Source organism: Eptesicus fuscus, chromosome 9, assembly GCF_027574615.1.
Source record: "Eptesicus fuscus isolate TK198812 chromosome 9, DD_ASM_mEF_20220401, whole genome shotgun sequence".
NCBI classification, from domain to species: Eukaryota; Metazoa; Chordata; class Mammalia; order Chiroptera; family Vespertilionidae; genus Eptesicus; species Eptesicus fuscus.
Window position 1 is genome coordinate 34,367,211 of NC_072481.1, and position 19,029 is coordinate 34,386,239.

Sequence of the window (19,029 nt, forward strand, 5' to 3'; positions counted from 1 at the left end):
CTGAACCGGTTTGCAAGTTAGCAGCGATAGGGAAGGCCATTCATATGCAAAAGCCGCTGCTTGGAGCTTGGGTGAGTTTGTAGGTTGTGCGGGGCAGAGTCTCAGGGCGTCACTAGGTTAGGGCGTGGCAAACAGCAATGGCTGCAAGTCAGCCGTCCTGCGCCTCCGACCCCGTCCCCGTGTCTCGCACCCCAGCGCAGCAAACAATTATTCCTTCGTGCAGCTCTGCAAGCAAGCCACCCTCACTTTCCGACCTGATGGCAGACAGTCTAGCTTCTCCCCGTAGGAGTTTGGGTCTCACGCATCTCCCCTTCGGGTTGAAGAAAACAACACCTGCTGCTAGCCAGGATCCGCCGCTAGCCGGTATCACGCGTGCGCCCCCGTACCTCAGCTTTTCAGCGTTTGTGCACTGATTGCTCCCCTCTCTTTCAGTCTGGTTGTAGAACTTCCACTCACCCAGCCCTTCCGTGGCTCTGGGTGATAGACCTTTTGTCTTTTAGTTGTAGTTTTAAAATTGTTGTGCATGGCCACAGTTTAGGTGTGTTTACCTACGCCGCCATCTTGGGTCTCTCCAGAACTGTTACAGTTTTAATAGGAAGGCTATGGTTTAGCCTGGTCAAATCTTCTGCCCACTGAAGACTTTAAGAGGATTCTGGATTAAAGGAATTGCTGGAGAGGAAATCCTTAAATTACTGTTATTATTCTTGATGCAAGACTTACTATTCGTTCAACCCTATGAAATGGCTTGCTTCTCTTTGGCAGTAGGGAAGCCATTTCTCTTCTTAGTCAGAAAAAATGACAGGTATATGCTACATGATTATCAAATGATTGTTTCATTACTGTAATGCAGCTTTAAGTTAACCTTGAAAAATCAGTACATCTTATGTATTAAAATAGCCACGTGCTTTGGTCACTAAAGTACTCTCTCAATGTGAAATAAAATCACTAGACTGTTGCATTTATTTTCTTAGTATTGTTGCTTTTATCAGTACTGGACATATGGAGGCTAAAAATGTATGGCTTTTTATATTTGCCTGTATAAAAATGTAGCTTCATTTATTGTGGCTTTTGTGTTAAAATTTGTCATACATTATTTTCCTCTTATTAAAAAAAACTGAAAGGGAATATAAAATGTATTAAATTAAGCCAGTAAATTAAAATGAATTTGGTATGTATTGGAAGACAGACACTTTATAGATGCCTTCTCTATTCCTGATAAATGTTGACAGTTAAATGGGAATGAGATCTCCCCAGGCAGAAGTGGACATTCTGCTAATGAAAGAAAACTAGAAGCCCAAGACTTGTGAACAGAAAGGGAAACAGAGAAGGGGTGTTCTATTGAAGCTATTTCTAGAATTGTGTTGGTGGCTTAGATATTAATGTTTAGTTATAATATTGAAAATTTTAAGGGCGTGGATATCTATCTAATCTCTATCTGTTTATCTTTTTTATAATTATCTCTCTTATATCCTACCTATCCCTCCTTACCCCCCATTTTTAAAATTAAGGAACTGGCTAGCAAAATTATGAGAAGTTATATATGAAAATGTCTAGCACTTTGCCTAATAATTATTAAAAATGTTCAAATTTTAAGCATTAATTTCAGTCTGATTTGAGAGTAGAACAATGATTAAGTTTGAATGACAAGGTTTGAGTGGTAAGTTTGAATGTTTTTGTGAAAACAGAACCATCTACTTGTTGGTAAATGCAAATATTTGAACTAAAAGGAAAATCATAATAGAGAATGAAAAATTAAAAACCAGTGCGAATACATGTTCTATCAAAACATTTACTCCATTGAATTAAAATTCAGACTGCTTTTTAAAAGTTTCTATGTTTGCTTACATATTTTTTCTTCTCTCTCTAATTTGGCACTAAAAACCAAACCCATATCATATTATTTCTCACCTACCTACTTTGGTTGGCAGTCATCTTCAGAGCTATTTTAAGAGTTGAAGTGGCATGAATGACTTTGCAGCTTGAAGGTAAAAGAGAGCATGCTTGAAGGTGGGTTAGGTTAGGGCAAACTATCCTAACCAACCATTAGAAGATACTGTTAAGGAGAAAATTGCTCCTAGATACAGGAACTGAGGACTCAACTCATTATGCCAAGCAGCAGCTAGAAGCAATTTGCCTAGATAATATTTTAGCAATAAAGTCTGAAAATTATGCAGATCACCACAATAAGTTTCTTTTTAAAAAATTAAATTTATTTGGGTGTTATTGGTTAATAGGATCATATAGGTTTCAGGTGTGGATTTCTATCTTACAAGATCTGTACATTGCACTGTACCACCCAAAGTCAAACCATCTCCTGTCACCATATATTAGGTCCTCTTCACTCCCTTCCCCTTCCCTCTGGCAACCACCACACTGCTGTTTGTGTCCACAAGTTTCAGTTTTATATCCCACATATGAGTGAAATCATATTGTTCTTAGCTTTTTCTGCCTGACTCATTTCACTTAGCATAATATTTCATGTTGTCTCAAATGACAGTATTTCGATTTTTCTTATGGCTGAGTAGTATTCCATTGTGTTTATGTACCACATCTTCTTTATCCAATCCTCTATTGAAAGACATCTCCGTTGTCTCCATGTCTTGGCCACCATGTATAATGCTGCAATGAACATAAGAGTGCATATATCTTTGTGATTGCATGTTTTTGAGTTTTTTTGTGTCTACTATATACCCAGGAGAGGGATTGCTGAGGCATATGGTAGCTCTGTTCTTAATTTTTTAAGGCATTAACTCAAAATAGATCAAAGGCTTAAATATAAGATCTGAAATAATAAATTAAATAGAAGAAAGCATCAGAACTAAACTTATGGACATTGTCATAGAGAACATTTTATGGACTTGATTCCAAAGGCAAGGGAAATAAAGGCAAAAATAAATGGATAAATTTCTTATAGCCTTCTCCTTTCCCCTTCCCACTCTTTCAACAGGGGTTTGGGGTGGGGGACAGGATTCACGAAACAAAACTTACTCAGTTTACATGCCAGATTCTGTGGATTTCTTTGTATTTCCATAGCATCTTAGGAAAAGTATTAGAGTTCTTAGCAAACTAACATATGAATTGTAAGTTTGCTTGTCTGCCATCTCTTAATAAACTCAACGAAGAGAGAAGTATGATCTTACTGGGTTCCCTCCTCCTGTACCTGGAGGACAGATTATGAGTTAGACCTGGGTCACTGCTACTTATTTTATGTGCAGTATTAAGTATGCTAACAGAGTGAATGAATATGCAATGTTCTTCCATTTATTTCTTTGTCTAAAAAGTACCACCCATCTCTTTTCCCCAAACAAAAGTTTTATCCCTTCCAAGTGATAAACTTGAAGGTGCTACTTATCCTTCATATTTTAACTTACATCTTTCTTCTCTGAAGCTTTCCCCTAACCTCTTTTCCCCTCTCATTGGGACAGAGTGTAGCACTTCCTTCTCAGTTTTCATTGTACTTTTTTTCAATTTCTCAGTTGTAGCTATCCTCTTATTAAAAGCCTATGTGGTCGTCATGCCCTCATGCCGTGACACCCTCATGCTGCAACGAGCGATCACCAGGAGGCTGCGGATGGGCGGAGGCTTGACACTGCATGTGCGGTGCGGAGACGGGCCCATGGCTCCAGCCTACCTCTTTGGGGCAATCCATCGAGGAGCTCTGGATGGGTGGGCGGGGCCTACCTCTTTGGGGCGATCAATCAGGGGGCTCCCGCACTGTGAGAGGGCACAGGCCAGACTGGGAACCAACCCCCCCCCCCCGCCACCCCCCCCCCCCCCCTGCACGAATTTCGTGCACCGGGCCTTTAGTTACATTATATTATGGCTGTTTATGTATTTGTCCATCTTTATAAAATTGTGAAGTTTTTTGTGAATCAAAACTGTGTATTATTTGGGTTGGTTTTCTTAGCAATTGGAATAATTAATGCAAAGCATTGATTTAATATTTATTAATAAGTGAATCAAAATTTTAATATCGATGGTAGTTTTCCAGAAGTCAAACTTGCTGTTTGAGACACACAAAGTTGAGTAAGACTCTTGCCTTCTGGAAATTCAAAATTTATTCATTGTTCAATCAGTATTTATATGTAGTGTGCAAGGCATTATGCTTAGGTGCTAAGGAGATGGTCACAAAGATTCTTGCATAAAGAAACTAGTGGGGTATCATGACCTTTGATTAATAGTATTTCATGCTATGTATTGGTGTTTCCTAGGTCATTTTAGTCAGTAATCAACCTGTAAATTCTATAGAAGACAATAGGACATTCAGATTAATTGCCTAATTCTAATCTTAGGTTGCATGTATGTTTATCACATAGTTACAGATTGGCAAAGGAGGAGTGATGAAGACCAGAATGATATAGCACACCTAAATATTTTCCTGATTCCATAAGCCTGGCTTAATAATACTTGAGGCTGGCAGTACTGATTATTCATAAATAATGGTGGCAGATTTATATCTTCAATGCTGATAGTGCTTCTGAGTAGTATTGTCATAAACAAATAAAACCATGACTTACGCTTTTTAATATATGACTAATTCATTAACTCTCCTGGTTCTAACACATTTCTAATATTTTGCAACTTTAACATAGAGTTTAATGTTGCCCTGAATTCTCCAGTTTCTGAATTCTATTTCTTAGTCCTACGTGAAAGCATAATTAATTTGAAGGAATTTTGACATAGCAACTAAAGTTCTATAGATTTCATTATCTTCTGAATTTGGACTTAAACCATATTTCCATTCTTATATAACATTCATGAATATAAACAATAGCTTCATATTTCTCTTCTTCCAGAATAGCGAGTATACATTTTAGTAACATACTTGGAATTTGATATAATTGACAAAGTTGGTTCTTTTGGAGAAAATACATATGCAGACAATAACATATAATTTGCAGAAAATTCTTACGGATGCAAAATGTTTAGAATTGAAGTTTAAAAACACCTTAGTAGAGAAGGAGTTAAAAGGTTAGCTCCCCTTAGTTGTTCTCAGCATGCTCTTTTGCTTTTAGGAGCTGAAAAGATGATAACATTGGGTCTGGACATGCCTGTGTGGAGGTTATGATACTCCTGGGGTTTTTTGCAGCTAGCTGAAAAGCAAGCTAGAACTTGTTCATCTCAGAGTTTCTTGTTTTTCTTTCAACCCTTTCAGTGCCCTGCAGGAGTCATTAAATCAAAACTTCATGCTGATCATCACCCACCGAGAAGTCCAGCGGGAGTATAACCTGAACTTCTCAGGAAGCAGTACCATTCAAGAGGTGAGTTATGTCTCACAGCTAAGGAATAAAGGTAGCTCATTATAACTAATGTTGACCCTGTTAAAGAGGGCTTATCTGTTCTGGTTGGAAACTCGCTTTATGTTTCATTATTGGGTTCTTAAATTTAATTAACTGGAGCATCATGATTACTGTAGACATATTAAGTGATTTGACCTAGAAAGACAGTATTGTAAATGGGAACTCTTGATAATTCTTAAAATAGTCATCTTAAAACTCTGCTTAAAATATTCATTATTATGTAATATATTTTGTAGTTTTATGGTAATTACTCAAAATATTAATTTGGAAATTGTTGTCAGCATGCATTTTTGAACATGCATGTATTATATTTGAAAAATATTAATTAAAATGTGTACCCTGTCTGTTTCCAAAAAGAATTTGAGGAGGCTTTTTTAAAGCAGCTCAATGCCAATGTTGGGTAGCATTTGAGGAATGCTGATGGAAACTTTCAGTCATTTAACTCAGAATATCTGAGAAGAGTCTTATTTATCGTCAGAATTTTTTTTTCTTCTGTGTAGCCAACCAGGGCCACTGTTTCAAAAAAGAACCTCCCCCAAGAAAGAAGAGGTATCTTCTTGCCTGTGACCCCACCTACCTAAAAGCCAGTGATATATTTCCATGGGGGGAAAGTGTGTAAGGCTATGCCAGGACTTATGTTTAGAAACACTGAAATGATGATTATGTCACATTACCCCTTGTAAGTTGTGAAGACATCAATCATTTTGTCTACTAATGTTTTTCCAAAGAGGATTAATCATATATATTGAATTATATATTGAATATAACTAAATAAGGAAATTTAGTTTAAAAATAACTCCAGTTTAATCAAGAAAAGCAAAGATAATAGGTAAATTTTATCCTGTTGATTAATTTTTTATATTGAAGACTAGTATAATGCATTATGGATAAATATAAATTGCTTTATTTGTTTTTCTGAATGAAACTTTTATTGCTAAAATGTTACCTTTTTTTTCATTTCCAGTTTCTGTAGTTTGAGTGTATTTCTGCTTTTTCCCACAAGAGGGCAGAAAGGACTATTAAACTGATAATCTAAAAATGCCATTCAGTGTTTTCAAATTAGCTTTTCTTATATTAACAAAAAGGAGCATAATGGCCAAATTATTGTTTGATTTATAGATAATTGGCATATTGCAGGGAGGAGACTTAATTTCACCCTTTTAAATTAAACAGGGAGATTTAAAAAGACATAAAATATTCATTAATGTTCGGTGATTATAAAGTAGTGGCATATATTTATTTTGCCTTTATTACTGTTTCGATGGGAAAATACTGCAAATATTTCCGAAATCGAGTTGGCCATACTGACAAGTTGAAATGTTTAAGCAGCATTAATGCAATCTGCTCACACCTGATATCCTATGCAGAATGATTCAAAATGACTACATCAATTATTAAAAGAAATATTTAAAATTCTGTAAATGTACCATTATGCGCCACAGTTGGCTGAAACTGTTCTTCATGGCCTCCTATTTAGGTTACCAAATACATATTAAGCTTCAAGGACTTGAAAACCGTTCATCTTTTTCATACCATTTTCTAAATGAAAAATGTCCCAGAAATATTTTTGCAAAGACCGATATTCTTATGTATTTCTTGACAAGAATTTGGTTTCTTCTGTTTCATTTTTCTTTTTCTTCTTTTTTTAAAATTTAAAATAATACTTTGAAATGCTTCTTGTCAAGAAAAAATAAATCCAGTTGTTTCTAATATCAGTTGCTTTTCTGTGTGTAAACCAGGTACACATGGGCTCTTTATTCTGTACAATTTAGAAAAAAGACATGGATTATTCTCTTTAGGCCTAGGATCACACTCTTTAGGTCTAATCCTAAAACTTCCTCCTTTAACTTTGGAATATCTGGTGAGGTGGAGTTTCAGAAGGACAAGATGCTATTATGGTACAGCCATGCAACCTTCAGTAACACCTAAGTTTTTCTTTTTGTGCATGATTGAAAGTCAGTTTGCTATAATCTTAAAAAGCTTTTGCAGTGTTATTTTATAAATGCTAGAATTTTTGCTGTTAATGTGGAAGCTTAATGATGCCATATATCCTAAATTGTAAATTAATTTCTCTCGCCAGTTTCAGAGATCTCTTTTCAGTGTTTTAAAATAGATCCAAGAATGAATTCTGATCAATATATGAAGAAAAGTAAGAAATTTAAAAAATGACACAGATTTATTTTCCAGTGTTGTAGTATAGTATCCTTGTTATAGGAGAAAACAATATATCATTTTTTGAAAGCCTTGCATTTTTAAAAGAAAGCATTTGTAATATTTTTCCCTCAAAGGGAAATTTCTATTAAATGAAATAGAGTTGAAAAGACACTATGATTTCAACTTTTAGTGAAACAAAATACATTTTTAAAAAGATTGACTTAGAAAATAGAACTTAAAAGCAGTTAGAGTTTCAAATAAACTCTTCAGTGACCATATGTTCATGCAAGTTAATAGTGGTAAACTGAGTTGTATAAGTATTCATTCTGGTCTGTGGTCTCTTGCATGTCTTATGTCCTTTGGGTGCTCTAGATTTTAATTTAAGCTAGTTAGAGATCTATGTGTGTTGGGTTTTTTTGGTTGTTGTTTTTAAAACTCTTTATAAATACTTCCACTTATCCTCCTACTTGAAGAAAAGGCAGAGATAATATAAAAAGGTCAGAATGGAGAGTTACAAGTAGTTATAAAAATATCCTTTCTCTTTTCCATTATGTGAAATAGTTTGAAAATAGCTAATAATAGAATAATAACTTTGTGATAATGTTTTTTTACCTTTTTGGTTTCTACATTACTTATTTGTCACACTTTAAAATATGAATTTCCTTGAAAATTTAAACAAGCTTACCTTATCTTAATGGATATTCTACACAGAGAATTTAGCTTTTTAAACAATTAATTGTACAGACTCTAGTAATTCTGAATAATACTATTAAAGATCTGTGCTTACAAATGCACTTGGAATTGGTTAAATTAAGAAGTGGGGCTCGGGGGTAGATTGATTTGCCTACTGCAAATCCTAAACTCAGGTGTGGAAAAGGATATAAAGTCTCTGAAATCAAGCCAACTTTTCTTGGAAAAGAATTCTTTGTTGTCAATCTTACTATTGCAAAGCTTCTAGTGGGCAGAATATCCATTTTTCTTTGTATGTCATACAAATTTAAGAAATACAAACATGACCCAGAATAACAGTGATAAGTATTTTGGGTGTGGAATCATTAAGTATTTCCTATCTGTTACAGCAAGAAGCACGATGAATAGCTATTAAAATTATTTATATCTTCTTCCAAGTTTCACTTTAACCTAGAATTCCTCTCTGTTTTATTAATGTTGATTTAGCTCTTAATGGGAATAAAGGAAAAATTGACAAACTATAAAGATATATCTTGCATGGAATGGTTAAACATTTCACTACTATTACTAGTGATTGTCATATGGGAAGCCAACAATTTGAATTAGCAATAAGAAGATAACTAAGTACATAAATCATACCAGTTCTTAAAAATAATTTTGGCTACCTAATTGTGAAATCATGAAGCTAATTCTGATTCTGCAAATTAAAACTTGTGTTGAATTTTGTGTCTTTTTTTCTGCTTGCTACTTTCTCAACTTGCTTGGCTAACATATATTTATAACTACTCTTTATTGTTGGAGGTTATTAACAGTAATTAAATATGTAGTTGTTTTTTTTACAGATTGTACTAATGGGCAATTTTCTAGTTGTGAGTTGACTATAACTTCTTAACTAGCATGCCCTTTCTGTAAATGTTTTAGGTTTAGTGGTTTTTGTTTGTTTGTTTTCCAGTTTGGGGGTAGGGTGGGAGATGCTGGCACAGAACTCAAGACCAGGATAGCTTAGAATGTGCATATTCAAGAGGCTAAATTAAATTGTGTGCTTATTTAATTAAAAGTTTAAGTAGTTTAATTTTATTGCAAGATAAATTGCATAAGTAAGCTCAATTAGAATGAACCCATTTTAATTACTATATATCGTAGTTTGATTTTTTAAAACTTGAAATCACAAATGACATTTTAGCAAGAATGAAAGAAGTGTAATTTCTTAAGCAACTGAGCAATGAATTAAGCCTTTATTCAGCTTTCAGAAAAGGAGATTATGAGTTTCTTTCAAATATGCACGTATATTATTAGTTTCAGGTTACATTTGATAACTGAGATCTGTTGACATTATACCGTTTCAACTGAACAAATCAGTAATGACCATTTTATAAATGTTGAGGTTTTAATAAATTATTCTCTTGGGAAATAAATTTAAGTAATATTTACAATGCAGCCATTTGGAACTGACAAGTCTTTTTCTGCCTCTGAAAGTATTTTAGAAAAATCTCTATTGGAAATTATTTTTAGCTCCTGTAAGTGTTTCTTCACCTTCATTTCAAGAAGATAGAAACAATGAATTTTTATTAGGAATTAAGGACAATGTTTTAATCCTTTGTTACTTAAGATATGTGTATTCTGACATCAATTTGGCTGATCACATTTCATAACCTGTGATTTGTGGGTTGGTAGTTTTAAAATGCCTGGGTTAGGAGAAATTATGTTCAGTTATCAAAAACTAATAAACATAAGACATTTTTATATGCAAGAAAAGGCAGAGAGTAAATAATTGCACTGGTGACCAATACTGTAATAATCCTGTTTTACAATATGCACTTGACAGGTTGTAATAGTGCTAATTGAAGAGACTAATTCACACTTGCTTCATTCTATTCAAAGGCAAAATCAGCAGCTTGTTTTGCTTTTGACCAGATGGTCCTCATGAACACCTACTGTGCACTTTAAGTGCTTTACTAGAATTACAAAGGCTGGGGGCTGCGTTCGACTCCAAATGATTTGAGAAGAGGGAGAGAGAAGGAGGAAAAAAACCTTCTGTGCTCAATGGATTTGGTGCAAGTAAATTAATTCTAGTGGACCCATTACACACTGAGCCCCTTTTCAAAGCTCTGAGCCTCCTCGCTTGCTCTGTAGCAATGAGAAAGAGAAAGAGAAAGGCAGATTACTGCAAACAGAAATAAAAAAAAGGGGTATGAAAGGGAGAAAAGAGGCCTTGAAGCCTTTCATATCATTTGAGTTTTTCAAGTGCGTTATTTTTGGGGAGGGTGGATATATGAAAAGCCAATTGGAGTTTTTTTTGTTTTAAAGTGCGCTATTTAAGCACCATGAATATAGGCACAAGAGCAACAGTTGACTGAGTTTACTGTGGTGAAGCTTTGTGTCCAAGGATGAATCAAATTCATTATATTCAACTCTTTGTGTTTTAACATGAATGTAGGGTTAGTTTCACAAGACTGTGTCTGTTTAGGATAATTATAATTTAATATTTTCCTTTCATAAAGTTATCACTGTAGATGTCTAAAATTTTAATCAAAGCAGATTTTGTACATCGACTTTGAAGCACCCTGACAGTTTAAAATTCAAAGGAAAGCTTTTTTAGTTTTCAAAAGAAAAGAAAGACTCATTCTAATGGCATTGAAGCAGAGATTATTATAACTAATTAGAAGTCACATCTGTTAGCTTTTGGTTTGTGACTTACTTATGTATTTTTTGAGTAAAATATATACTTTTAAAATATATTGATGTTATTGAGTGAACCCAAAGGGATAAAAATAAACTTAAAAGAGAACCATTTATTTGAGCTAATTATTTTTGCAAATCTCTAGGTGATTCCATAAAAATATGTAATATGTTAAATTCCATTAAATGTGAATTAGAATTATGTAATTAATAACCTTAAGTTGGAATACACTTTTAAACAATATTTTTACATTTCTTGTTAGCATAATTCTGATTATTAAAGTTATGAAATAGCAATATAAGTAGACCCAGTTTGTGCAAATTTATAGTTATTTCTTATCCTTAAAGCTGTTCATGTACAATATGGTAATTTGGGATACTGACATTGTGAAATAATTAATTTTTATTCTAATCTATGTGGTTTAAGATACAAGGGATCACATCTAGAAATACATGTCAGTTATTTTATATGTTTATACTTTAAGTTTAATTCTCTTGTCATATATATTTGTTGCATAGTTTACTTTTGTTTGATGGTATATACTATTGACATTATAATTCAGGTTCATTTTAATTATAGCTATTATCAAAGAATACAAAAAAATCATACCAATAGTATATAACTTAATGATAATTATAAATATTTCATAAAAAAAAGGTTATTTCTAGGTTTGGCTCATCTTTTTAAATGAATGCCTACAATTTATAGCTTAAAATGCTTTATATGTCAGTATGTTTTATTTACATTCTTAGAAAATAATATATAGAAATGCAAAAGTAACCACAAGATTATTTTAGATTTTATTTCTCATACTTTTAATGAAGAAAGTACCATGCCTTCTTTGATATTTAAAATGAAATTATATTAATTTCCCATTCATGTGAGCATTACTTTGGGACTTATTCACTGAAATATAAGTTGTGGGGTGGGGAGGAATATAAGAGGAATCCCCAAACCTTCAACCAACAAAACATTCAATGAAATTTATAAGCCATGAGGTGTTAATAAATTGATATCCTTGGGGAGAAAAGGATTTCAAGAAAAAATTTTGAATGATGAAAAAAAAAAACTTCCTGAAATTTCTTTTTGCAGCAGGCTATTTAAAATAAAGATAATATTCTCTTTCTTGTGTGTATTATAAAAATCTACTTTAAAGCCAGAACCTCAATTAGCAGAGGCTGATTGATCATGACCAGACAGTCACTTACTTAGGTATGGCTGGTTCTCTGGTTTCACAGACACAGTAGTTGGAGCCTTTCTCCTCATGAAGAAATGTTTATTTCAGTGTTAAAATATTAACTCCTAGATTCCTGAATGCCAGAGACAAGATTCTTTCTTGTACGCTGAAGGTTAGAAAAGGCTGCGATTTCTTTATAGACCTTATTACTTAAGCTGAAATACCATGTTATTTAAGCTGAGAAACATTTTAACATTTAAGTATCCTCTAGCCATAAAGTAAAAGTAATAACTTCCATAATTTTCTCCCCACCCCAGCAAAAACAGAAAGAAAAAAACCCCCACAAAAAACTAAAGAATCGAGTAAATCAAGGATGAGAAAGTGGAAGGGAAAGTGCTAGATATATTAAGATAAGGCCTGCATGTAGGAAATTATTTACATGCTTGTCCTTATATACCAAATATTTTTTTTACCATAATCTCTTTTAAATATCTGTTTATGCTAATTTTTCTTTTGTATGATGCATTTTGTGAATAACTTAACACTGTCTTGTCAAGGAGTTATTCTTTTTCAAATATATTTAGTGTGACAAATAATATAGTTTTAAAAATCCTATTGTACAATTTAGGGCTTTATTACCGTATTATTATCCTCAATACATTCCTATTATTTTCTAAACTTTTTTTTTTTTTAAGGAAGAAATACTTTAAAAGCTTATAGCAAACATTTTCTATAAATGACAAAATGTATTCCTTGCTTTGTGGTCATTGCGTGACCAGACAGTAGAGTACTGGATTGTTTTAAGGTTTTTACAGCTGCAAGGCAAAAGCATCTGCTCATTGCAAAGCCGGCATTGTTTAATTTTGACACTGACTTTTCCATGCGGCTTGTACCGAGCACTGGATTAGATGCCACTAAGATGAAATTTGTTTTAAGTTGCTCCCAAAGTGCAGCTGTCCCTATATATGGCCTTGTAGCTTAACCAAAGCAGACAGACATAGGATCAATCAGAATCTTTGTACAGGGTCACCACACTGGACTAGGGAGGCTCAGAGGAAGAATGTTAATGGTATTATTTATTGTGAATAACTGCAAAATTAGTTTCCAGGCTGATTTAGTGTATGTAGAAGTACACCTGCCCGCATACCTTTTTGGGGCAGTAGAACCATTATTAAATATTTAACTTTTAAACTGGAATATAATGGTCACATATTAAGGTGTGTGCACTAGGCACTATTGCTTTGCAATCCATTGCAAGAAAAATGATTAGTTTATGGGTCACTAAAGTAGATAGAAAATAAAACTAAATCTAAATGCTCTAATAAAATCTTGAAAAGTGAACATTTTTATAGAATGATAATTTTTCTTTAATGTTTCAAGTGAATGAAAAATGAAAGAGCACCTCACTTCCCGGGTTTCCTGGGATTGTGTGAATTTCTACCCAGCTGGTCCAAATTGATTGATACAGGGCCAAATATTTGTCTGCCTACATTTCAAAGTCTATAATTTGCTAATGAATTGTGGTAATAATCTTTCATCATACATGAAAGATTTAGCCAAACAATTTGCTAAGTATGTATTTTGATCATAAAATTTTTGGACATGCACCAAGCTTTACATCTATTTTACAGCTAATACATGGGGGTGGAGGGAGAGCAGGGGGGAAATAATACTGAACATGGAAACTGGATGGAAGGGGTTGAAGGAAACAAGAGGGGAGAAGGTAAAAGAGTAATGCTGGGAAAGTCCTATGAGTAGTAGTGGAAAACAAATTATATTTGCACTTAGGATGCAAAATAGAATTTTAAAAATCCTGGCAGAGTTTTAAGTCTGTGGCACCCAAAGGTATGGTATCCAAGTAGATAAAGGCAAGGAAGGAGTCTTTTTCTTTTTTGGCTACAGCTATTTCACACATTGATTATGGAATAATATTTTAGAAACTTTATGCTAGAAAAGTCAAATGCCCACAAATTGGAAATAATTGAAGGAATAAGAATAAAAGCCAGATGTTTGCTAGGATTGATTTAGAGACGGGGGAAAGCAGTGAAGGAATAAATGTGATTTGACCAATTCCCAAGAAGGTGAGAAAGGAATCTTCTAGTTAAGCTTTTAAAATGACTGTAAACATCCAAAAGAATATTTTCTCTCTCTAAATACTGACTGTACAAAGGGAAACGAGGTGTTATATTGGGGGGAGGGAATTTGGGATTAAATAACCTCTGTTTGGGAAAGTGCAAACCTTATTTATGTATTTTGGAGAGCAGCATAATGTATGTTGTAGAGAAAGTCCAGTCTTTTTTAGACTGAACCTTCCATCTTATAGATTTTAATTATAAGCAGCTCTAGAATTTTTATATACTGTTGGACCTCTTAAATATGCCACATTTCCAGATCATTAATATGTGTCCATGTATATAATTCTCTTTTTGTTCTCTGATAGGTCCAAGCCTGTTGTAAATGTTAGTACAGTGAACTATCTAAAAGTGTTTAGGAAAGTGAAAGACCTATATGTTAAACTATAGCTCTATTTCAGATGAATTTAAATCTTGTTTTACACATTGACTTTCTCAATCTTTTCTATTTTACTGACATTTTTTCTGTCATAATTTCTTTGTAGTTTTATAGTTATCACATTGTGATAGTTACTGCAGTAAATTTAAAAGAGGTCCTATAATCATTATGAAGGAAAAATCACCAAAATTATATTTAAATGAAATCAGTTATGAGATAATTAGTGACATTCCTGATTCTCTTGCTAGCATTTATATAAAAGTTTCATTTCAGAATCATATTAGAATTATAGATTATGTATGTTAAATTTAAAATATGCTGTTGCCATTAGTTTCTAATTCCTTTGGTATTCTGTTATCAAAAGCATTTTACATTTACATGCCTTCCTTTGCCTGATTAAAATATTTCCTAAGAACTATGTTTATAATGTCTAATAACATAATAATAAAATATTAGTTAAACATCTGTTTATTTCTGTTGAATTGGGAGATGTTCCCCTTATCTTTCACATTTCACACAAGGCAATTTATTTTTTATCTTTATTGTTGAAAGTGTTACATATGTCCCCTTCCGCCTCACCCCCCTCCCCATTGACCGCTTCTAGCCCGCCCCAGGCCTTCACCTCCATAAGGGTATTTTTAAAGGCTGCTATTCTCTTGCAGGTGAAAATTTTGTTGATGATAACAGACATGCACATGGATCACTTTATTTAGGATTTGAAGTTTCAGAAATATTGTAAAATGTCTTATGAATCCTGGTTCCTATTGGTAATTATTGTTTCAAATATTGTAATAGATTTTTGTATATGATGATGGAGTCATATGTGAAGCATGGCCCCAAAGTAAATGTGATTGACATATTAACATGCAGACATGTCATCAATTTAAGTGAATGTTGACACCTTCAAATTAGTCATCTTTGTTGTTGATACACATGTCTTCTATTGCTTAGAAGTTATTCTAGGTTCCAGGAATTGGCTCCCTGGAGACTATATGCATTTTTGTTTTGTTTTGAATGACCTCACTTATGACCAAACTTTATTTTGTGAAGTAAAATTGAGTTTTTGAAACTACCAAAAGTAATTTGAAGTCAAATGTTGGGAGCTAGGTAGTTATTCAATCTGGATAGTTAAATTTGTGGTTATTCAGGTTAGGTGTATTTTTTTAGAGCTCTCCTCTCTCTGTCAAAGCATTTACCACACTCATTTGCAATTATCTGTTTACTTACCCCACCTTAACCGCACCCCTGTCAGACTAAGATCACCTTAAGACAAGGAGAAGTATCAGATTCATCTTTTTACTTTTGAGTTGACTGCTGAATTTGTCACAGAATAGGTGTGCTTAAAGGATGACTGAATTTTGGGAGAATCTATAAATCAGTAAGATATTTTGTAACTGAAGGCATTTTCAAAAGTGAAGTTATCCAAGAAATTCTGAGAATTTTAAGCATTGCAAGAATTAATGTTGACATAAATATGTATTTTCCTTTTTTAAATTTATTTTTCTTTTTTTTCTTTATTGATTAAGGTATTATATATGTGTCTTTATCTCCTTATTACCCCCTCACCCCCCACTCATGCCTTCACCCCTCTGGTGTCTGTGTTCATTGGTTAGGCTTATATGCATGCATACAAGTTCTTTTTATCAGGGGGGTTATTATGAGAGGATCTCTCTGATGTGGCTATTTAAATTCTCATTTATTTGTTAAAAGTGAGGCTGAGAATAGTTTGCACAAAATGTACAAAACAAAATTCTTACTTTAAAATAGATTTAGGCCATCCTTAATTTGTAATGTCTACCAGGTAATTTACTTGGTAGTTTCCTCCTAAAAGAAGTTATAACTGGAATAGAAGATGGCTGCCGACGGGAAGGCAGACTGCAAGATAGTGTGTGAGTGAGAAAACAAAGGGAGAGTGTGTGGTCGCACAGGGAGTGTTTGTTGGTGAGTTGAGGGACAGCTATACTCCAGGAGACTGTGGGGAAGCCCCCACTGCTGCTGGGTTCCCTCCCGGAGTGACCGGCTGGGACGCGGAAACCGCGCCATCTTGAAGGGGAAAGTGGATGTTATCGGACGCCTGAAAAGCCCAGGGAATCTACAAATACGGCACCCACCGAACAGCCTCGAACCAGAGAACACCAGTCCCCAATTGGCACAAGCACATGGATTCAGAGGAGCTCTACACTCCACCACGGAAAGGTCAGATTTCGCCTGAGATAAGGTGAGGTCTCTAGTTCCGGCAGGAGAGAGAAACGTGCATGCGGGAGCTGGAGAACCTGGGGAAGTCTGCCCCAGAAATATCCGCGGCCATTGGGGCTGGCGCCATCCATGAATGTGGAAGGGGGTCTGCAGAGCTGCTAACAGAAGGGAACTCTAAAAAGCAACCCATTTTGATCTGATGCAAAAGGACAGCCTAAAATTTTTAAAAGTGTGCCAACTGCTGAGACTCAAGGGGAAAAAAAAGACTGCACAGACTTGCGCGCAGCCCCGGAGTTCGCACACATACTCTGGTTATCTTTTTGTTCTTTTTTTTTTTTTTCTTTAAATCCTTGCTTCTGATTACTAAGCCCAATACATAGGATCACCCAATTGGGGACACCCTAAGAGACTGCAGGGGAAAGTTGTTTTTCTGGAACCTTGGGATCAGAGCAGGGTTACCATCAGAAAACCAGCCCTGGGGCAGCCCACTCCCACAAACCAGTATTGAATGCTACAGGGAAAGCAGGATCTAAGCACTGGCTAGAGAGGACCTATAGACCCGGAGGTCAATCCAGAAACACTGCCACCCAGTGATTGACTTTTGTGAAAACACAAATAAAGGAATGTAAGAAATTAAGACGCACTGCCTGCTTAAAAATCAGGACTGGCTTACAAGACTGAGGAGCAGTGGAACTCTGGGAGCTTCAATACTGTCCTGACTAGGAAATAGGCGTGCCAAACAGAACAGTAGAGGAAGGGAATGATCTTCATTACTGCACATTTTTCTTTTTATTTTTTTCATCTTTTACTTAAGAATCTAATTTTTTTCTTTTTTCCTCACTTGATTTTACCTTTTTAATTATTACATTTTTATTTTCAATCGGTATTATTACTACTACTGTTTTACCTTTTTTTTTTTTTTTAAAGTGTCATTTTATTTTCTCTTTATTTTACTTTGGGGTTAGTGTTCTACATTCTATTTTCATCTTTCCTTTAGCATCATTTTACTCTATCTCAATTTTACCTTTATGCCATCACTCTCTTCCTAACTTTTCCCCTTTTGTTGTCCTGTTTCTCTTACCCTATTCCTGCTTTAGATTTTCCCTTTCCCTTCTTTTTACCCCCTGTTAAAATTTCACCCTACTTATATATCTAATTTTCAATCCCCTGCTCCAAGTCCGTACACACCTCTCTCTTTTCTTTCTTCACTATCCAAAAATTTTTTCCTCTCTTTGTCCTTTTGTTGTTGTTTGCTTGATTGTTGATTACCATATTTTCCGGCGTATAAGATGACTTTTTAACCCAGGAAAATCTTCTCAAAACTCTGGGGTCTTATACGCTGGAAAATACGGTAACCCACCCATCATTTGGCAATAACTCACTTTAATTCTAAATTGTAAATACCGTATTTTCCGGCGTATAAGACCCCCGACTTTTGATAAGATTTTCCTGGGTTAAAAAGTCGTCTTATATGCCGGAAAATACGGTATATCAATTTTTTATGCTTGTTTGTGAGATTGTTTTGCTTATTCTTTTTTCTTTGTTTGTTTTGTTTTTGTTTGTTTTTTGCTTCTGTTTTCCCCTCGCCTCGATTGATATTAGTTGTTTGTAGTTTGCATTCATCTCCAGGTACTTGGTGCTGGCATTTGTTGGGATTAGTGGCTGTTCTATTGGAGTTTTCTTCATATATATATAGTTTGTTCCCCTCTTCTTTCTTATTCTCTTTCTTTTTTTCTTCTTTTTTCCGATTTTGCACTCCTTTTTTTTTTTCTCTTCTTCTTTCTCTCCTATCCTTTAATTCGCCTTTCTCTGGAGGTCACCTTTATTTGGGGTTATTATTAGCGTGAATACATTTCTGTTCAGTGCCTTTGCCTTGTGCGTTGTACCTGGTTGTGTTGTATTTTGTGCCTTTAAATCAACGCAGGAGAGAGAGAACTACATAACCAGACACCCGGAGAAGAGAGACCATGGGGAGACAAAGCAACAGCCCGCATATGAAAGAAAAGCAGGCATCACCAGAAAAGGGAGTAAATGAAATGGAGGCAAGCAACCTATCAGAGAAAGAATTCAGAGAAATGGACATAAGGTGGCTGAAAAGAATGGAAGACAAATTCGACAATATGTGTAAGAACCAAGAGGAAATGAAGAAGAATCAAGAAGAAATGAAAAATGACATCACTGTTGTAAAGAACTCAATAGAAAGTATTAAGAGTAGACTAGAAGAAGCAGAGGACCGCATTAGTGAGCTAGAAGACAAGGTAGGAAAAAATATCCAAGTAGAGCAGCTTCTAGAAAAAAAAAAAAACAATTAAAAAGCAGGA

The 19,029-nt window shown here is 34.5% G+C and overlaps 1 protein-coding gene across 3 annotated transcripts in view; it reads left to right on the forward strand.

The window, feature by feature from the left end:
* Window positions 1-19,029, forward strand: part of FAF1 (Fas associated factor 1) — a 356,005-nt gene that overhangs the window by 139,751 nt on the left and 197,225 nt on the right. For all 3 annotated transcript variants that reach the window (XM_054720584.1, XM_008139328.3, XM_054720583.1), the window contains exon 7: window positions 5,156-5,261. In XM_054720584.1, the coding sequence (XP_054576559.1) occupies window positions 5,156-5,261 (106 nt within the window). The remainder of the gene's footprint in view (window positions 1-5,155; window positions 5,262-19,029) is intronic.